Source organism: Terrapene carolina, unplaced genomic scaffold (assembly GCF_002925995.2).
Source record: "Terrapene carolina triunguis isolate 2854851 unplaced genomic scaffold, T_m_triunguis-2.0 Scaffold951, whole genome shotgun sequence".
Lineage (NCBI taxonomy): Eukaryota > Metazoa > Chordata > Testudines > Emydidae > Terrapene > Terrapene triunguis.
Window position 1 is genome coordinate 6503126 of NW_020665302.1, and position 12320 is coordinate 6515445.

General features: G+C 41.7%; 1 protein-coding gene across 1 annotated transcript in view; it reads left to right on the forward strand.

Annotated features, from left to right (window-relative positions):
• Positions 1-12320, forward strand: part of FBXW8 (F-box and WD repeat domain containing 8) — a 64166-nt gene that overhangs the window by 6801 nt on the left and 45045 nt on the right. The window contains exons 3-4 of the mRNA XM_024195575.1: positions 5055-5219; positions 5870-5958. Coding sequence (XP_024051343.1) covers positions 5055-5219; positions 5870-5958 — 254 coding nt within the window. The remainder of the gene's footprint in view (positions 1-5054; positions 5220-5869; positions 5959-12320) is intronic.

The following is a 12320-nucleotide window of genomic DNA, read 5'->3' on the forward strand; positions in this document are numbered from 1 at the left end:
ATTGGTAACTGACTAACAGTAAAGTAGCCTGACTGCTGAGTCTCTTTGAGATTTAATCACACCACAGACTGCTTGGGAGAACTTGAATTTTATCCTGATTTCCCCTTCCTCCCCCATCCGCCTTTCTTTCCCACAGCTGCGCTTTGATTTCTTAGAATTAATGCTGTGAAAGGCAAAGGTGTCTGTATGATATTTTAGACATCGTAAGGTCATGTGCATCATGTAAATTAATGGTGTCATCGGTTCCTGAACTCTTATGGGTTCACTGAGGTTGTGAAGTATCCATATTGGCATATGCTGGACAGCTGTTCTTTTCTGGTACATGGTGGCAGCTGCATTTTGAGAAGTCACAAAACCTGCCTGTTTTTCCTCATATTGGTAGTGGATAGGAATGAGAAGAGTGAGGCACTTGGGAAGCTACACATGTGGCAGAATTTTAAACAGTTTTTTAGAAAGTGTAATATGGAAGGCCTGATTCTACAGATGTTTGTGAGTACCGTAACTCATGCAATATTTCCCACTGACTTCCCTGCATTTGCAGGATCAGACATTGTCTGAAAACTGTGGGTGGGTGTGTCTTGTCTGTGTTCTATAAAATGCTGTGTGAACTTTGGTACTATCTAAATGTTTTATAGTTACTAATAAGACAGCATTAGTCACTTGCATTTTGTGCTGGAAATGCTCCTATGTGATGTGTATTAAAAGCTGTAGCTAGAGTAAGGTTGAGTTTTGTTTGTAAATATGTTGGTGGGTGGTTTGATCTAAGTATGTTTATCACTAATTTCATGCTTTTCATCTTCAGAGTGGCTTAGAAATACTAATTAATCAAACTGTATATTTAAGGCTCTCACTGGAGAAATTGACTTGTATTTCAAGAATGATAGATCCTGTAAGACAAGAATTTTCAGTTTCATGGTTCTGTCACTTATGGAGTTATTAACCTGAATAACTGAGAACCATCTCAAGTTGTTTAATAATGCTTTGTGTATAGGATATATAAAAAGCCACATGTGGTTTGATGTTGTCTCTTAGCTTTTTCATATACAGTTCTGAAGCATGGATGGATGGGGCTTACCTCTTTTCTTATGTTCAATGAGCTAAATTCAAGCCAGTCAATAGGATGAGAGAGGAAGTAGACAAGCAGATGGACAGAGATTTCCTGAACTTGGTGTTTGGAGGGAACTGATAACTCTTTGGTTAATAACAAAAGCAGTCTTAGTGGCTCTTGATGAAATTATTAGCATTTAGGCCAAATTCTGCAGCCTATAGTTCCCCATTGAAGTCCCTGGGATTCATGCTGGGGTGTACATTTGTAATGACTGTGTGCAGTTTGGTGGTGGAAGGGAGGAAACTTAGTGAAAGGGAGGAACAGGTATTTGTTCAGCTGGATTTTGGTCAGTCAGAACAAGAAAATAAAGTCTGGAATCTGATGGAAGGAGTCCTATAGATCTTATTAAAATATGCAAATAGCTTTAAATTAGGTAAAATTTCCAAATATATGAACACCACTTTCATGCTTGGCTGTATGTAAGTAAGATGTAGTGAATGCCCCTGTGTGGAGCTGAGGGGAAACAGAATTTTCTCTATGGAGAGTGACAAGAAGTCTGATGTAATGTGATAAAAAGATAATGGTGACATTAAAGGCAAAATAAAAAAAATAGTTTCTAGATTCAGGGTAAGCCATGCAAGATATTATTGTTGATAAGCTTTGGAGATTTACATAATTCAGACTTGGAAAATAATTATGGTCCCACTTTAGTTTTTAACGAGAGTTTTGAGAGTTTCGACTGAGCTCTTTGACTAGCCGTTAGCAAGCAGGTTGTGAGCGCGTGTACGTGTACACAAATAAAGCCATGATTTTTTGGCTGTCAAGGCCTCACCTGAAATTCTAATTCAAGCTGCGCTAATAAATCTGATTTCAGCCAATAGCTGGTTTTTAATGCTGCAGCTCGCCGTGGTGTTGTGAAGTGAAATGCTTGAGACACTTTTATTAGAGACTTCTTGCAGCTGAGGCTCGCTCAGTGGGGCTTTTACTAGGGATTGTCGTGCCAGTTTTGGTGCATTAAGGAAAGGCTATGTTAGACATCCTTTGGAAATCCATGCTTGTAAACTGGCAAGACTCAATGTAATTTGATTAAAAAAATCATACGATAGGATTTCTTCCCCCCCTTTGAATGTTTGTTCATGAAAGGTAAAATGATACTGTAATTAGTTCTAATATTTTTTACTCTGTTGTTTAAAACCAACTTGAAACTGGAAACATCTCAACAAATTTTGCCCATTTTGGCAACACATAGGGTTTTTTTTCTTCTTCTTCTTCCATATATTGGTAACAGGGCAGAAGTTGGCATGGCTTGGTTTTGTTTACTTCTCTGTTTGTGCACAAGCCTGCCTCATCAATGTCAGCAGAAATGCGTTCCAGCTAAAGAGACAGAGAGGTTCGTTTCCTATCCGCAGTGTTTGCCCAGAGTTTTTAACTTCTGCAGAACAGCTGCTTTTTTGTCTGTGCCAGCAAAAAATGGTAGCTTTTGTCTTTGTCTAGGCAACAGTGTGTAGATTTGTATTACTGTCAAATAACTGGAATTGAAAGGAGATCCCACTGGAGTAGAACATTTTTTTTTTTTTTTTTTAAGTTTTTTGGCATCATTTTGATTCTCCTGAACTACATGACCGTGTCCCTTTAGGGGTGGAAGTGGTGATGGTCATTGAAGTCCTTGTTTTTTTTACTTTTAAGACCGATCTAGTCAGGGAAGGCACACTACACGTTTCCTCACTTCTAAGTGAATAACTGTAATCCAGATCGCTGTCTTGTCTAGTGATGAAAACTAATTCAACCTATGTGGTCCGTTTGGACTGAGGTCTGTAGTCACTAAATAGAGTAGTAGCTGTGCTAGAGGTGGGTGCCCAGTCCAAGAAAGAGCAGCTTTCACAGCTACTGACCCTGAAAAGCTCTGCAGGCTATGCAGTCGTAGAGACTGGTCTCTCTTCCCAGGGCTTACTCCCCACTCAGTCATGGTTGCATAACTCTTCAAATGTCATTACGTAGCTATTCCTTTTCCAGTACTCTAGCCAAATTGCAGTCTGCTTGTCACAGGGGGGTTCATGTTAAACTCTCTTCCCCTTAGAGAAATTATGTCCCCATCTTGTAATACACATACAATTTTCTCTTAATGGGATTTCTGTTTGAAAAGGCCTTTTTTTAAAAAAAAGAGAGACAGACTAAGAAGCAAGTTACAATAAAGCTGCTAGGATTTTGTGGCCACAGCAGAATTTGTTGATTGATCCTACTTCTCTGCACTTCAGTGCAAGCAACACATAGCAGCAGTTAATAGTATTCACCATTGCAACATGTGCCAGTCTGGCTATTCATGTTTTGCAGTGGAGACGTGGTGACTGCATTTTTGCCACCAAATATGTAGTTAATGTCTCAAACAAACTGCAATTTGGTGTTTCTGGCTGTTTGAGTCTTATGAGCAAAAATATAACTGCATTTCTATGAAGCATATTTGTTTTCAGTCTGGACATCCTCGTTCTTATCTGGTATATTTGTTGATTGGCAGTGCTCTGAACTGGTGTGGACTGCATGCTATACGTTCTGGGTTACTTGGTATATGACACTTAGAAGTGAGACACAACCTTAGGATTGAAAACAGGCTTATCACTGATCTCATTGACAATAGCATCTCTCACATGGAGCTATTTCACTGTTCTCTTTCATGCAAGAATTGTAGCGCAATCACTGCTTAAAGTGGTTTTTCCTTTGAATCTTTAAAATGGTAATTCTAGGCACACGGTTCATTGTGGTGAAGCAATTCCTTCTGAAATAGACAGCAACTTGAGGCTATTTTAAAATTTTAGTTTTAATACTTCATTCTTATTGATGCACATTGTAATACAATATTTTATAAAAAGAACGAGGAGTACTTGTGGCACCGTAGAAATTAACACATTTATTTGGGCATAAGTTTTCGTGGGCTAAAACCCACTTCAACAGATGCATGGAGTGGAAAATACAGTAGGGGTGTGTGTGTGTGTGTGTGTATGTGTATGTGTGTGTATATATATATATATATATATAGTGAACATGAAAAGATGGGGGTTCCCATACCAACTCTAACGAGACAAATCAATTAAGGTGGGATATTATCAGCAGGAGAAAAAAAAACTTTTGTAGTGATAATCAGGATGGCCCATTTCAAACAGTTGACAAGAAGGTGTGAGTAACAGTAGGGGGAAAAATTAGCATGGGGAAATAGTTTTTAGTTTGTGTAATGACCCATCCACTCCCAGTCTTTATTTAAGCCTAATTTAATGGTGTCAAGTTTGCAAATTAATTTCAGTTCTGCAGTGTCTCGTTGGAGTCTGTTTTTGAAATTTTTGTTGTTGAAGAATTATGACTTTTAGGTCTGTAATTGAGTGTCCAGGGAGGTTGAAGTGTTCTCTGACTGGTTTTTGAATGTTATAATTCTTGACGTCTGCTTTGTGTCCATTTATTCTTTTGCGTAGAGCCTGTCCGGTTTGGCCAATGTACATGGCAGAGGGGCATTGCTGGCACACGATGGCATATGTCACATTGGTAGATGTGCAGGTGAACGAGCCCCTGATGGTGTGGCTGATGTGATTAGGTCCTATGATGGTGTCCCTTGAATAGATATGTGGACAGAGTTGGCAATAGGCTTTGTTGCAAGGATAGGTTCCTGGGTTAGTGTTTTTGTTGTGTGGTTGCTGGTGAGTATAACATGGCTACCACTCTGAAACCTGTCACTATATTTTATATCTCACTGCTGTCACGTTCCTAATCAGTCATTGTCAGCTTGGCTTTAGAGGGGTGATGCTGACATCAGAGTTATCTTTAGCCTATAAATGTGAAAATACAATTGGGAACATGAATTTATGTTTAATCTTTAATGTGACCTACCTCCTCTCTTCCCACTAGAATTTTAAAAGGACATGTTGTCACAAAAGTAGGGCAAAATAAATGCATTGATTTGGATGACAATTGGGCCTTGATAATTACCTGATCTGATATTTATTTCATGTCTGTCTGCTTTTAGGTGAGCAGGACATGGAAAGTACTTGCAGAAGATGAAGTGCTTTGGTACAGATTGTGCCAACAGGAAGGGTACCTGCCTGATGCCAGCATCTCTGATTGTTCCGGCTGGAAACTTGCCCTTCAAGACTGCCGTGCCAAAGAGCGCACTTTAAGAACCAATTGGAAGGTAAAATGAAAGGAGTTTTAATAATAGTACTCCGTGATGACCATGTACAACGATATAACACAGCTCAAACCAGTCATTCTACTGCTAGTGAAATGTGAGCCTCTTATTGCAGTCTTTTTTGCCAGTAAGAAGGTGAAGGCAGCGCAGGGTTTAATGAGCTCTCCTCTCAGCTGTTGGTGGCTTGCTTGCCTGTCTTGCTTTCACTTTGAAAATGTGATCTGACGCCGGACCATAGCTCCTATGCCCTCTATTCATGTAATCACCACTTAAAGCCCTGGTCCTTCAGTCATTGCTCTTAGGAAGAGTCCCCACTGGAATCAGTCTATGCATGTGGTTCTGTAACTTTCATCCCATCCCAATTCACCTCTTAATTTGATGAGTGAGAGATGCTTTTAGTCTGTAGCAGTCTACAACTGTCTCTTGCATAGTACAGCAGTGTCATTCTTCTTCGTAAGAGAATACATGGGGAAGTAGAGACTCTGAAATGTATAGGAGATGAGCAGATACTGGATGGCTGTTCTTTCCTCTGACCTCCACTCCAATGGGCAGTGTAACCCATATAAAAGTATTAGGAAGGCCTGGGCTTCTAGGAGAATCTGGTGTTAGATGGACCTATTACAAAAACAGTGTGTCCCTGTATTTCTGTGCAGAACCGCGTCGGTGCTGTGAGCCAGCTGCAGTATGAGTTGGGTAAAGTTTTGTGTGATGTGCATTCTTGTGATGGAGTTGCCATTGCTGGGTAAGTATGAAATTGTTTAATGTTTGTATAGTCTTCCTCATTGTGAGCTCTTGCGTGCTGTATCTTGACTAATTCACGAGCAAATCCAGACTGACATAATAGGGAGAAGTTACGTTTTCCAGCAGGAGCTCTTTTCCAGTTGAGATCTACTGTCACCAAGATGAAAGACTGTTGTAATTCTCTACTGCAAATCCTCTTAGAAGTGACACTTAAATTTAAAAAGTTGACAGTTAAAAATTTCCCACCTGAAGGAGTTTGCAATCTGAGATGGGTAAGACTGACTAAGGCTTTGCTTTTGCTGTTTTTGTGTTTGTTTGTTTTGTAGCTCCAATATAAACACATAGTGTAGATGAGTTGCACTGATGTAAAAAGAACAGGAGTACTTGTGGCACCTTAGAGACTAACAAATTTATTTGAGCATAAGCTTTCATGGGCTACAGCCCACTTCTTCGGATGCTGTAGCCCACGAAAGCTTATGCTCAAATAAATTTGTTAGTCTCTAAGGTGCCACAAGTACTCCTGTTCTTTTTGCGGATACAGACTAACACGGCTGCTACTCTGGAACTGATGTAAAAAGTTATTTAGGGGTAAGCTGCACCAAAAGTCACTTTTTACATCAGCGCAGCTTTCCTGGTGGGGGTGTGGGGGTGTGTGTGTGTGTGTGTGTGTGTGACTTTTTACACCAGTGCATCTACATTAGTGCAGCTACACCATTGCTAAAAACAACAACCCTAAAATACCCCAGGTTCTCCCCCCGCGGGGCCCCCCCCCAACACACAACAGTGTTGGCAAGCTCAGATATGAGGCAGTGTGGGACCACAAGCGAAGGAAGAGAGTGGAAGGAGATTACACATGCGCATAGGGTCTGAAAGATTCCTGGGTTTTAAGGAGAGACAATAAGTGTAGGAGACTTTTACTTGCAGCGGGGTGCATGATAGTCAATAATAATTAAAAAAAAAAAAAGGTACCCAATATTGAGAGAAGGAAATAAAGAAAGGAGAGACGGTTGGGAGGAGTGTTGGGAACAAGATAGATTTAGTTAAATCAAACTAATGAAACCAGTGCGATCCCCTAATGCAGATACACTAGGGTGACTTTTCTAGTACAGATAAGGCATAAGAGACAGATTTAAGGCTGCGTAAGGTCTTGAAGGTGAGAACAAATGTTTAGTTGGACGTAGTAAAAAACGGTCAATGGATTCACGGGAGAATGATGTAATGTAAGTGGTGAGAAAGGAAGATAACTGCAGCTGTGATTTTTGGAATAAACTGCAGTGGGGAGAGTTGTGAATGAAGTGGGAGGCCAGAGAGGAAGGGGTCACGGTGACTAAGATATGGACAAGGCTTTCAGTAATGAGGATAGAAACAAACGGCCTGAAATTAAAAGAATGGACTGGCATCTTAATATTCGACAGGAAGAAGCAACATGATTTAGCAGGAGCTGGGATGTTGAGAGAGGAAAGGACTTACCTTCCTTGTTTATTATTGTTGTGCCTATTTTGAAATAGTCACTGCAATACTTAGATACATTGAAAGGTTGTCTAGTTTCATTGTAATTTCTGTATATACCTTTGCATCTTCTGATTAAATACAACTATTTATATTGCGTAGCACCTGGAATGTGTAAAGTGCTGAACAGACCTATATGAAAATAGTACTGCAGTTTTTGTTACTTCCCCAAAACAACTCTTCCTGAATTACAGGAGAGATTCCTGTGTTTCCTACAGGAAAGAGTATTCCAGCGGGACTATTTTTCTTTACTTCTGGATGCACTTCATGTTATGATGTGACTTGATTTAAGATGCAGACCTAAAGACTTAGTTTTCAGGAATTTCATTAATATTTGATTCTTCCATCTTTATTGGCACCCCTGTTTATTCTGCTATGATTATTCATCTGTACAGAACTCTGAAAGTGTTTCTGATTCTTAGAACATCCCAGACTTGCTGGTGAGATTACCCTGACTATCCCAATGGATGTATGATTTTAAATTTACACTTGTTATATTTTACAGGTTTCGTAATTATTGTCCCTTTAGAAGAAGTCACACTAGTAAATAGAAATGATGTCGTAGGAATAGTTAGAGGACACCATCAAACTGTCTTAGTCCCGTAGCACATCAGCGTATGATGTTTTATGGCAACACTTCATGTTAATGGTAGATTTATGTGCGGTGGGACTAGAGAAAACTGCCTATAAAAATGACACCCCACATACCAAATACTTCAACTGGTTATAATAAAGGTTGCTCCAGATCAGCTGAGTATGGAGGACTCTTACAAGCTTCCCATGCAAGATGAATTGTATGGCTGTGCGTGTGAGCTGAGATCTAAATCATAAGGCAATGAGTGGAAAGGGGATGTTACGCGAACACTTATCAGGTCCCTCTTCTGCTTGGGGTTGTCTGTCTTTTCATGGATTTAAAGCCCTCCCCACTCCAGTTTCTATTTGTATGTTCCCTTTTGTAGCCTATTCCTTTTCTTAAACTTCCTTCGTTTTTCTTCTTTTCTCAACTTAGTAATTTTTATTTAATGTCATGATGTCTGTTTCTTTGCAGTCACTTCAACGGTTGTGAGTCTGTCAGTAGCAAAGTGGCTGTGCTCCTATTAGCAGGCCCAATATATTTTGTGATCCCACAGTTGCAGAATTTGCTGTGAACCCACTGCTTGCTGTGCTACTGTGTTCCAAAGATTATGCTTTGTTGTTGTTGTTTGTTTTTACGTGCCTGTTTGAAAGGTTTTCTTCACAACCATAAGCAATAGAAACTGAGTGTAAACTGATGTAGTTACAGCCTCTGCAAACAACCTGCTTACTACTTGCACTTCACTCTTATTTGGAATGTAACCTACCAGAGAACATCCCTTTAAATCAGGGGTGGGCAAACTTTTTGGCCCGAGGGCCACATCGGGGTTGCGCAACTGTATGGAGGGCTGGGACAGCCTGGCCTCAGCCCCCTCCCACTTCCCGCCCCCTGACTGCCCCCCTAAGAACTCCCAACCAACCCCCCCCTGCTCCTTGTCCCCTGACTGCCCTCTGCCGGGACCCCCGCCCCATCTAACCTCCCTGCTCCCTGTCCCCTGACTGCCCCGACCCCTATCCACACCCCCACCCCCTGACAGCCCCCTGGGATTCCCAGCCCCTATCCAACCGCCCTCTGCTCCGTGTCCCCTGACCGCCCCCCACGGGACCCCACCCCCATCCAACCCCCCCTGCTCCCTGTCCCCTGACTGCCCGACCCCTATCCACAGTCCCCCCCGGGACTCCCACCCCCTATCCAACCACCCTCTGTTCCTCGTCCCCTGACCACCCCCTGCCCCAACTGCCCCCCGGGATCCCGCCCCCTTCCCCAACTGCCCCCCGGGATCCCTGTCCCCTGACTGCCGTCCTGACCCCTATCCACATCCCCACCCCTTGACAGGCTCCCTGGGACTCCCGCTTCCAACCCTCCCTGTTCCCCATCCCCTGACCACCACCCCCAGAACCTCCGCCCCATCCAACCGCTCCCCTCCTCCCTGACTGCCCCCCAGCACCTCCCATTCCCTTACCCAACCCCCCCGCTCCCTGCCCCCTTACCAGCAGCAGGAGCTCACAGCCGCGACACCCAGCCAGAGCCAGCTGCACTCCCCACGCTGCCCAGCGGGACCGGCGGGCCAGAGCGCGGCCCATGCGGTGGCGTGGCTGCGGGGGAGGGGGCACTGCAGGGGAGGGGCCGGGGGCTAGATGCTCAGGGGCCGGGCAGGACGGTCACGTGGGCCGGATGTGGCCCGTGGGCCATAGTTTGCCCACGTCTGCTTTAAATCGCTACGCACACAACTGTATTCCAGATATCTAATACCATTTTCCAAAAGAGAAGATGCATCTGGCATTCTACCAATGACATTCAAGACCTGATTCTTTCAAGATAGCACAAAATTTCATACCATCCCAGAACTACCCAGCTGTTTTTAAGAATTGTTGTTGTTTAAATGAGACTACTGGTACTGCTTTCACAACTTGTAATCATGTTTGCCATTTCTGCGGTGTCTTCAGCTTCAAGTGTGTGGCATTTTTTTCCAAGTATCTTGCCTTTTGTGCTCTCCTGCTCTTTTAAAGCAGAGGATCTGTGGAGCCTACAGTTCCCAGTTCCTTCTGTCTGAGCTTTAAGAAGTTTTATTTCAGAAGGTCTTTGGCCTGGTATATTGATATTTTCAGATTTCGTTTTTCTTTTTTAATAGCAGTGTTTCTATTTAAATGTTTAGACAGACAAGGTGGGTGAGGTAGTCTTTATTGGACCATCCTCTGCTCATGGAAGAGACAAGCTTTCAAGCTTAGACACCATCGTCTTCAGTAATAGTAGGAATAAAAACAAGACAGATCTACAGAAAAGTAGCTGAAACTTACAAGTTGCTAACTATATAAGTAAATACCTTACCATCCTCACATGATGAACAGAAGTACCTAAATATGCAGCTTTAATTGAAATAGGTGGTTCTTGGATTCCAAACATTAAAAAACCTCAAAAAAACTTTATAGTATTGTGGCTAATGGCATCACATCTTTCAGATTTATAAGTCATAAAACTATAATGAATCCAGTGATCAATATTTAGCTGTTGCATCCTAGTAGTGAATGCGTAATTTAATAGCTGAGGTTAACAAAAGTCAATTTACTTCTGGGTGTAAATATCAGTAATCTTTTACATTTAGTGATCGTGTCTCCAGCCCTGCAAACACTTATGCTTAGATTTACACGTGTGAATTGAATGGGACTCCTCATGTCCCTAAAGTTCAGCATGTGAGTAACTGTCCACAAGATTGTGACATTAAAGATTATTTTTATAATCTTAAAGCTAATTTTGTTATTAGTGGCATTTGAATCAATATTTTATTGCTTTGAAAACAGTGGCACTTAGTGTGCTAAATGTTATAGCGTCATTTTGTGGCTCAGCATCACCCCTCTGGAAGAAATAAATACAAACTCTAGAAGCTTCACTGTACTTTCTCTTGCATGGCAGAAATATGGAATAGTACATCTTTCATTTGCCATAGAGGGTTTTTTAATTTGTCTGAAAAGGAATCTGAAAAAGCTATAGACCGACAATTCTAAGAGGGTGACTTACCACTATTACCCTGAATTGTGTTTTGCAAACTTGATTGTTAATCTGCCTAAACTAGTTCAGGAGTATGCAGTCATTTGGAACCAAGTAGGTTGAGACATTGTCTTCCTGCTTCCTGTAAGGAAGCAAAACATGAACAGATTGGAACTCACTCTTGTATAGGGAAACCTGTAATTGTCTCCCTGCCTTCCACATTCTCTCCGTCCTGCTGCCAATACCTAAACCAGAAGATGGCAGAATATCAAGGATTGATTTAGCGCAGCTTGAGCTGTGGGTTGAAGGAGGCTGCTAAGATTTCTTCTTTCTAAAAGAACCTTGCATTTATGGCTTTGACATCAGATAATTCAGTCTGGCCTGTGTGTGGAGCATCTTGTGTTTATCATTAAAATTTTATCTAGTGGTTACGATGCTTGTTTTCTGGGTCAGACCTTGAATTCCTTTTCATTTGAGACAGTGATGTTTGTGGTTACCTCACTCCCAATCAATGTTGTATAGACCAGCCTTTCTACAGTTACTCGTCTCAAAGGATCCACTTAAAGAGACGCCGGCCTTTCAGCCACCCCCAGTGTCTCTCTTGAACATAATTGGAGTTTTTGTTAAAATGTAAAGGTCAAAACTGACCTAAGCAGTAGCTTATCTGTATATGTGTAACTTATAAATTGGCATGGAAAATGTGTTTCACAATTTCTGAATACGTTAGTTTTCAATATATGTTTGACTGTTATGCAGTATATATCTGTAGCACACCTGAGTTCTACAGCAGTTCTTTCCTCCATCATTACAGTATTCTAAAAATATCCATCACAATCATCTAAGCTAATGTATACCTGCACAGTAATCTCTGCATTAATCTCCTTTGCTAGTATTGCTATACCCTCTTGGACATTGTAGTCAGTTGTTAATCACTCCATTTTGCTAGCACAATGAATCCCTGAAGCACAAAAAGTCAAAGCCCTACTTGACAAGTTATTTGGAGTTCATTAGACTGTGGGCTGTTTCTAGGTAAAGGATCCTGCCACTATCACAGAGCACTGCTCTGGTAGTACAACAGCAGTTGTTTTATTGCTGCCTGATAGGCTATATGTGGGATGCTTAGGTGCAGGCACCCTTGAACTGTGTTGCAGGCTCCTTTCAACTTTTACATTTACGTTAATTCTCACTTTGCTGTGGTGTCTGCCTCCTCTGCCTTTCCCCGCAAAATAAACCCCCACCAACAAAGAAAACTCCCTGATCTTCCTCTTACTAAGGATTTTTTTTCTCTCTGTGCA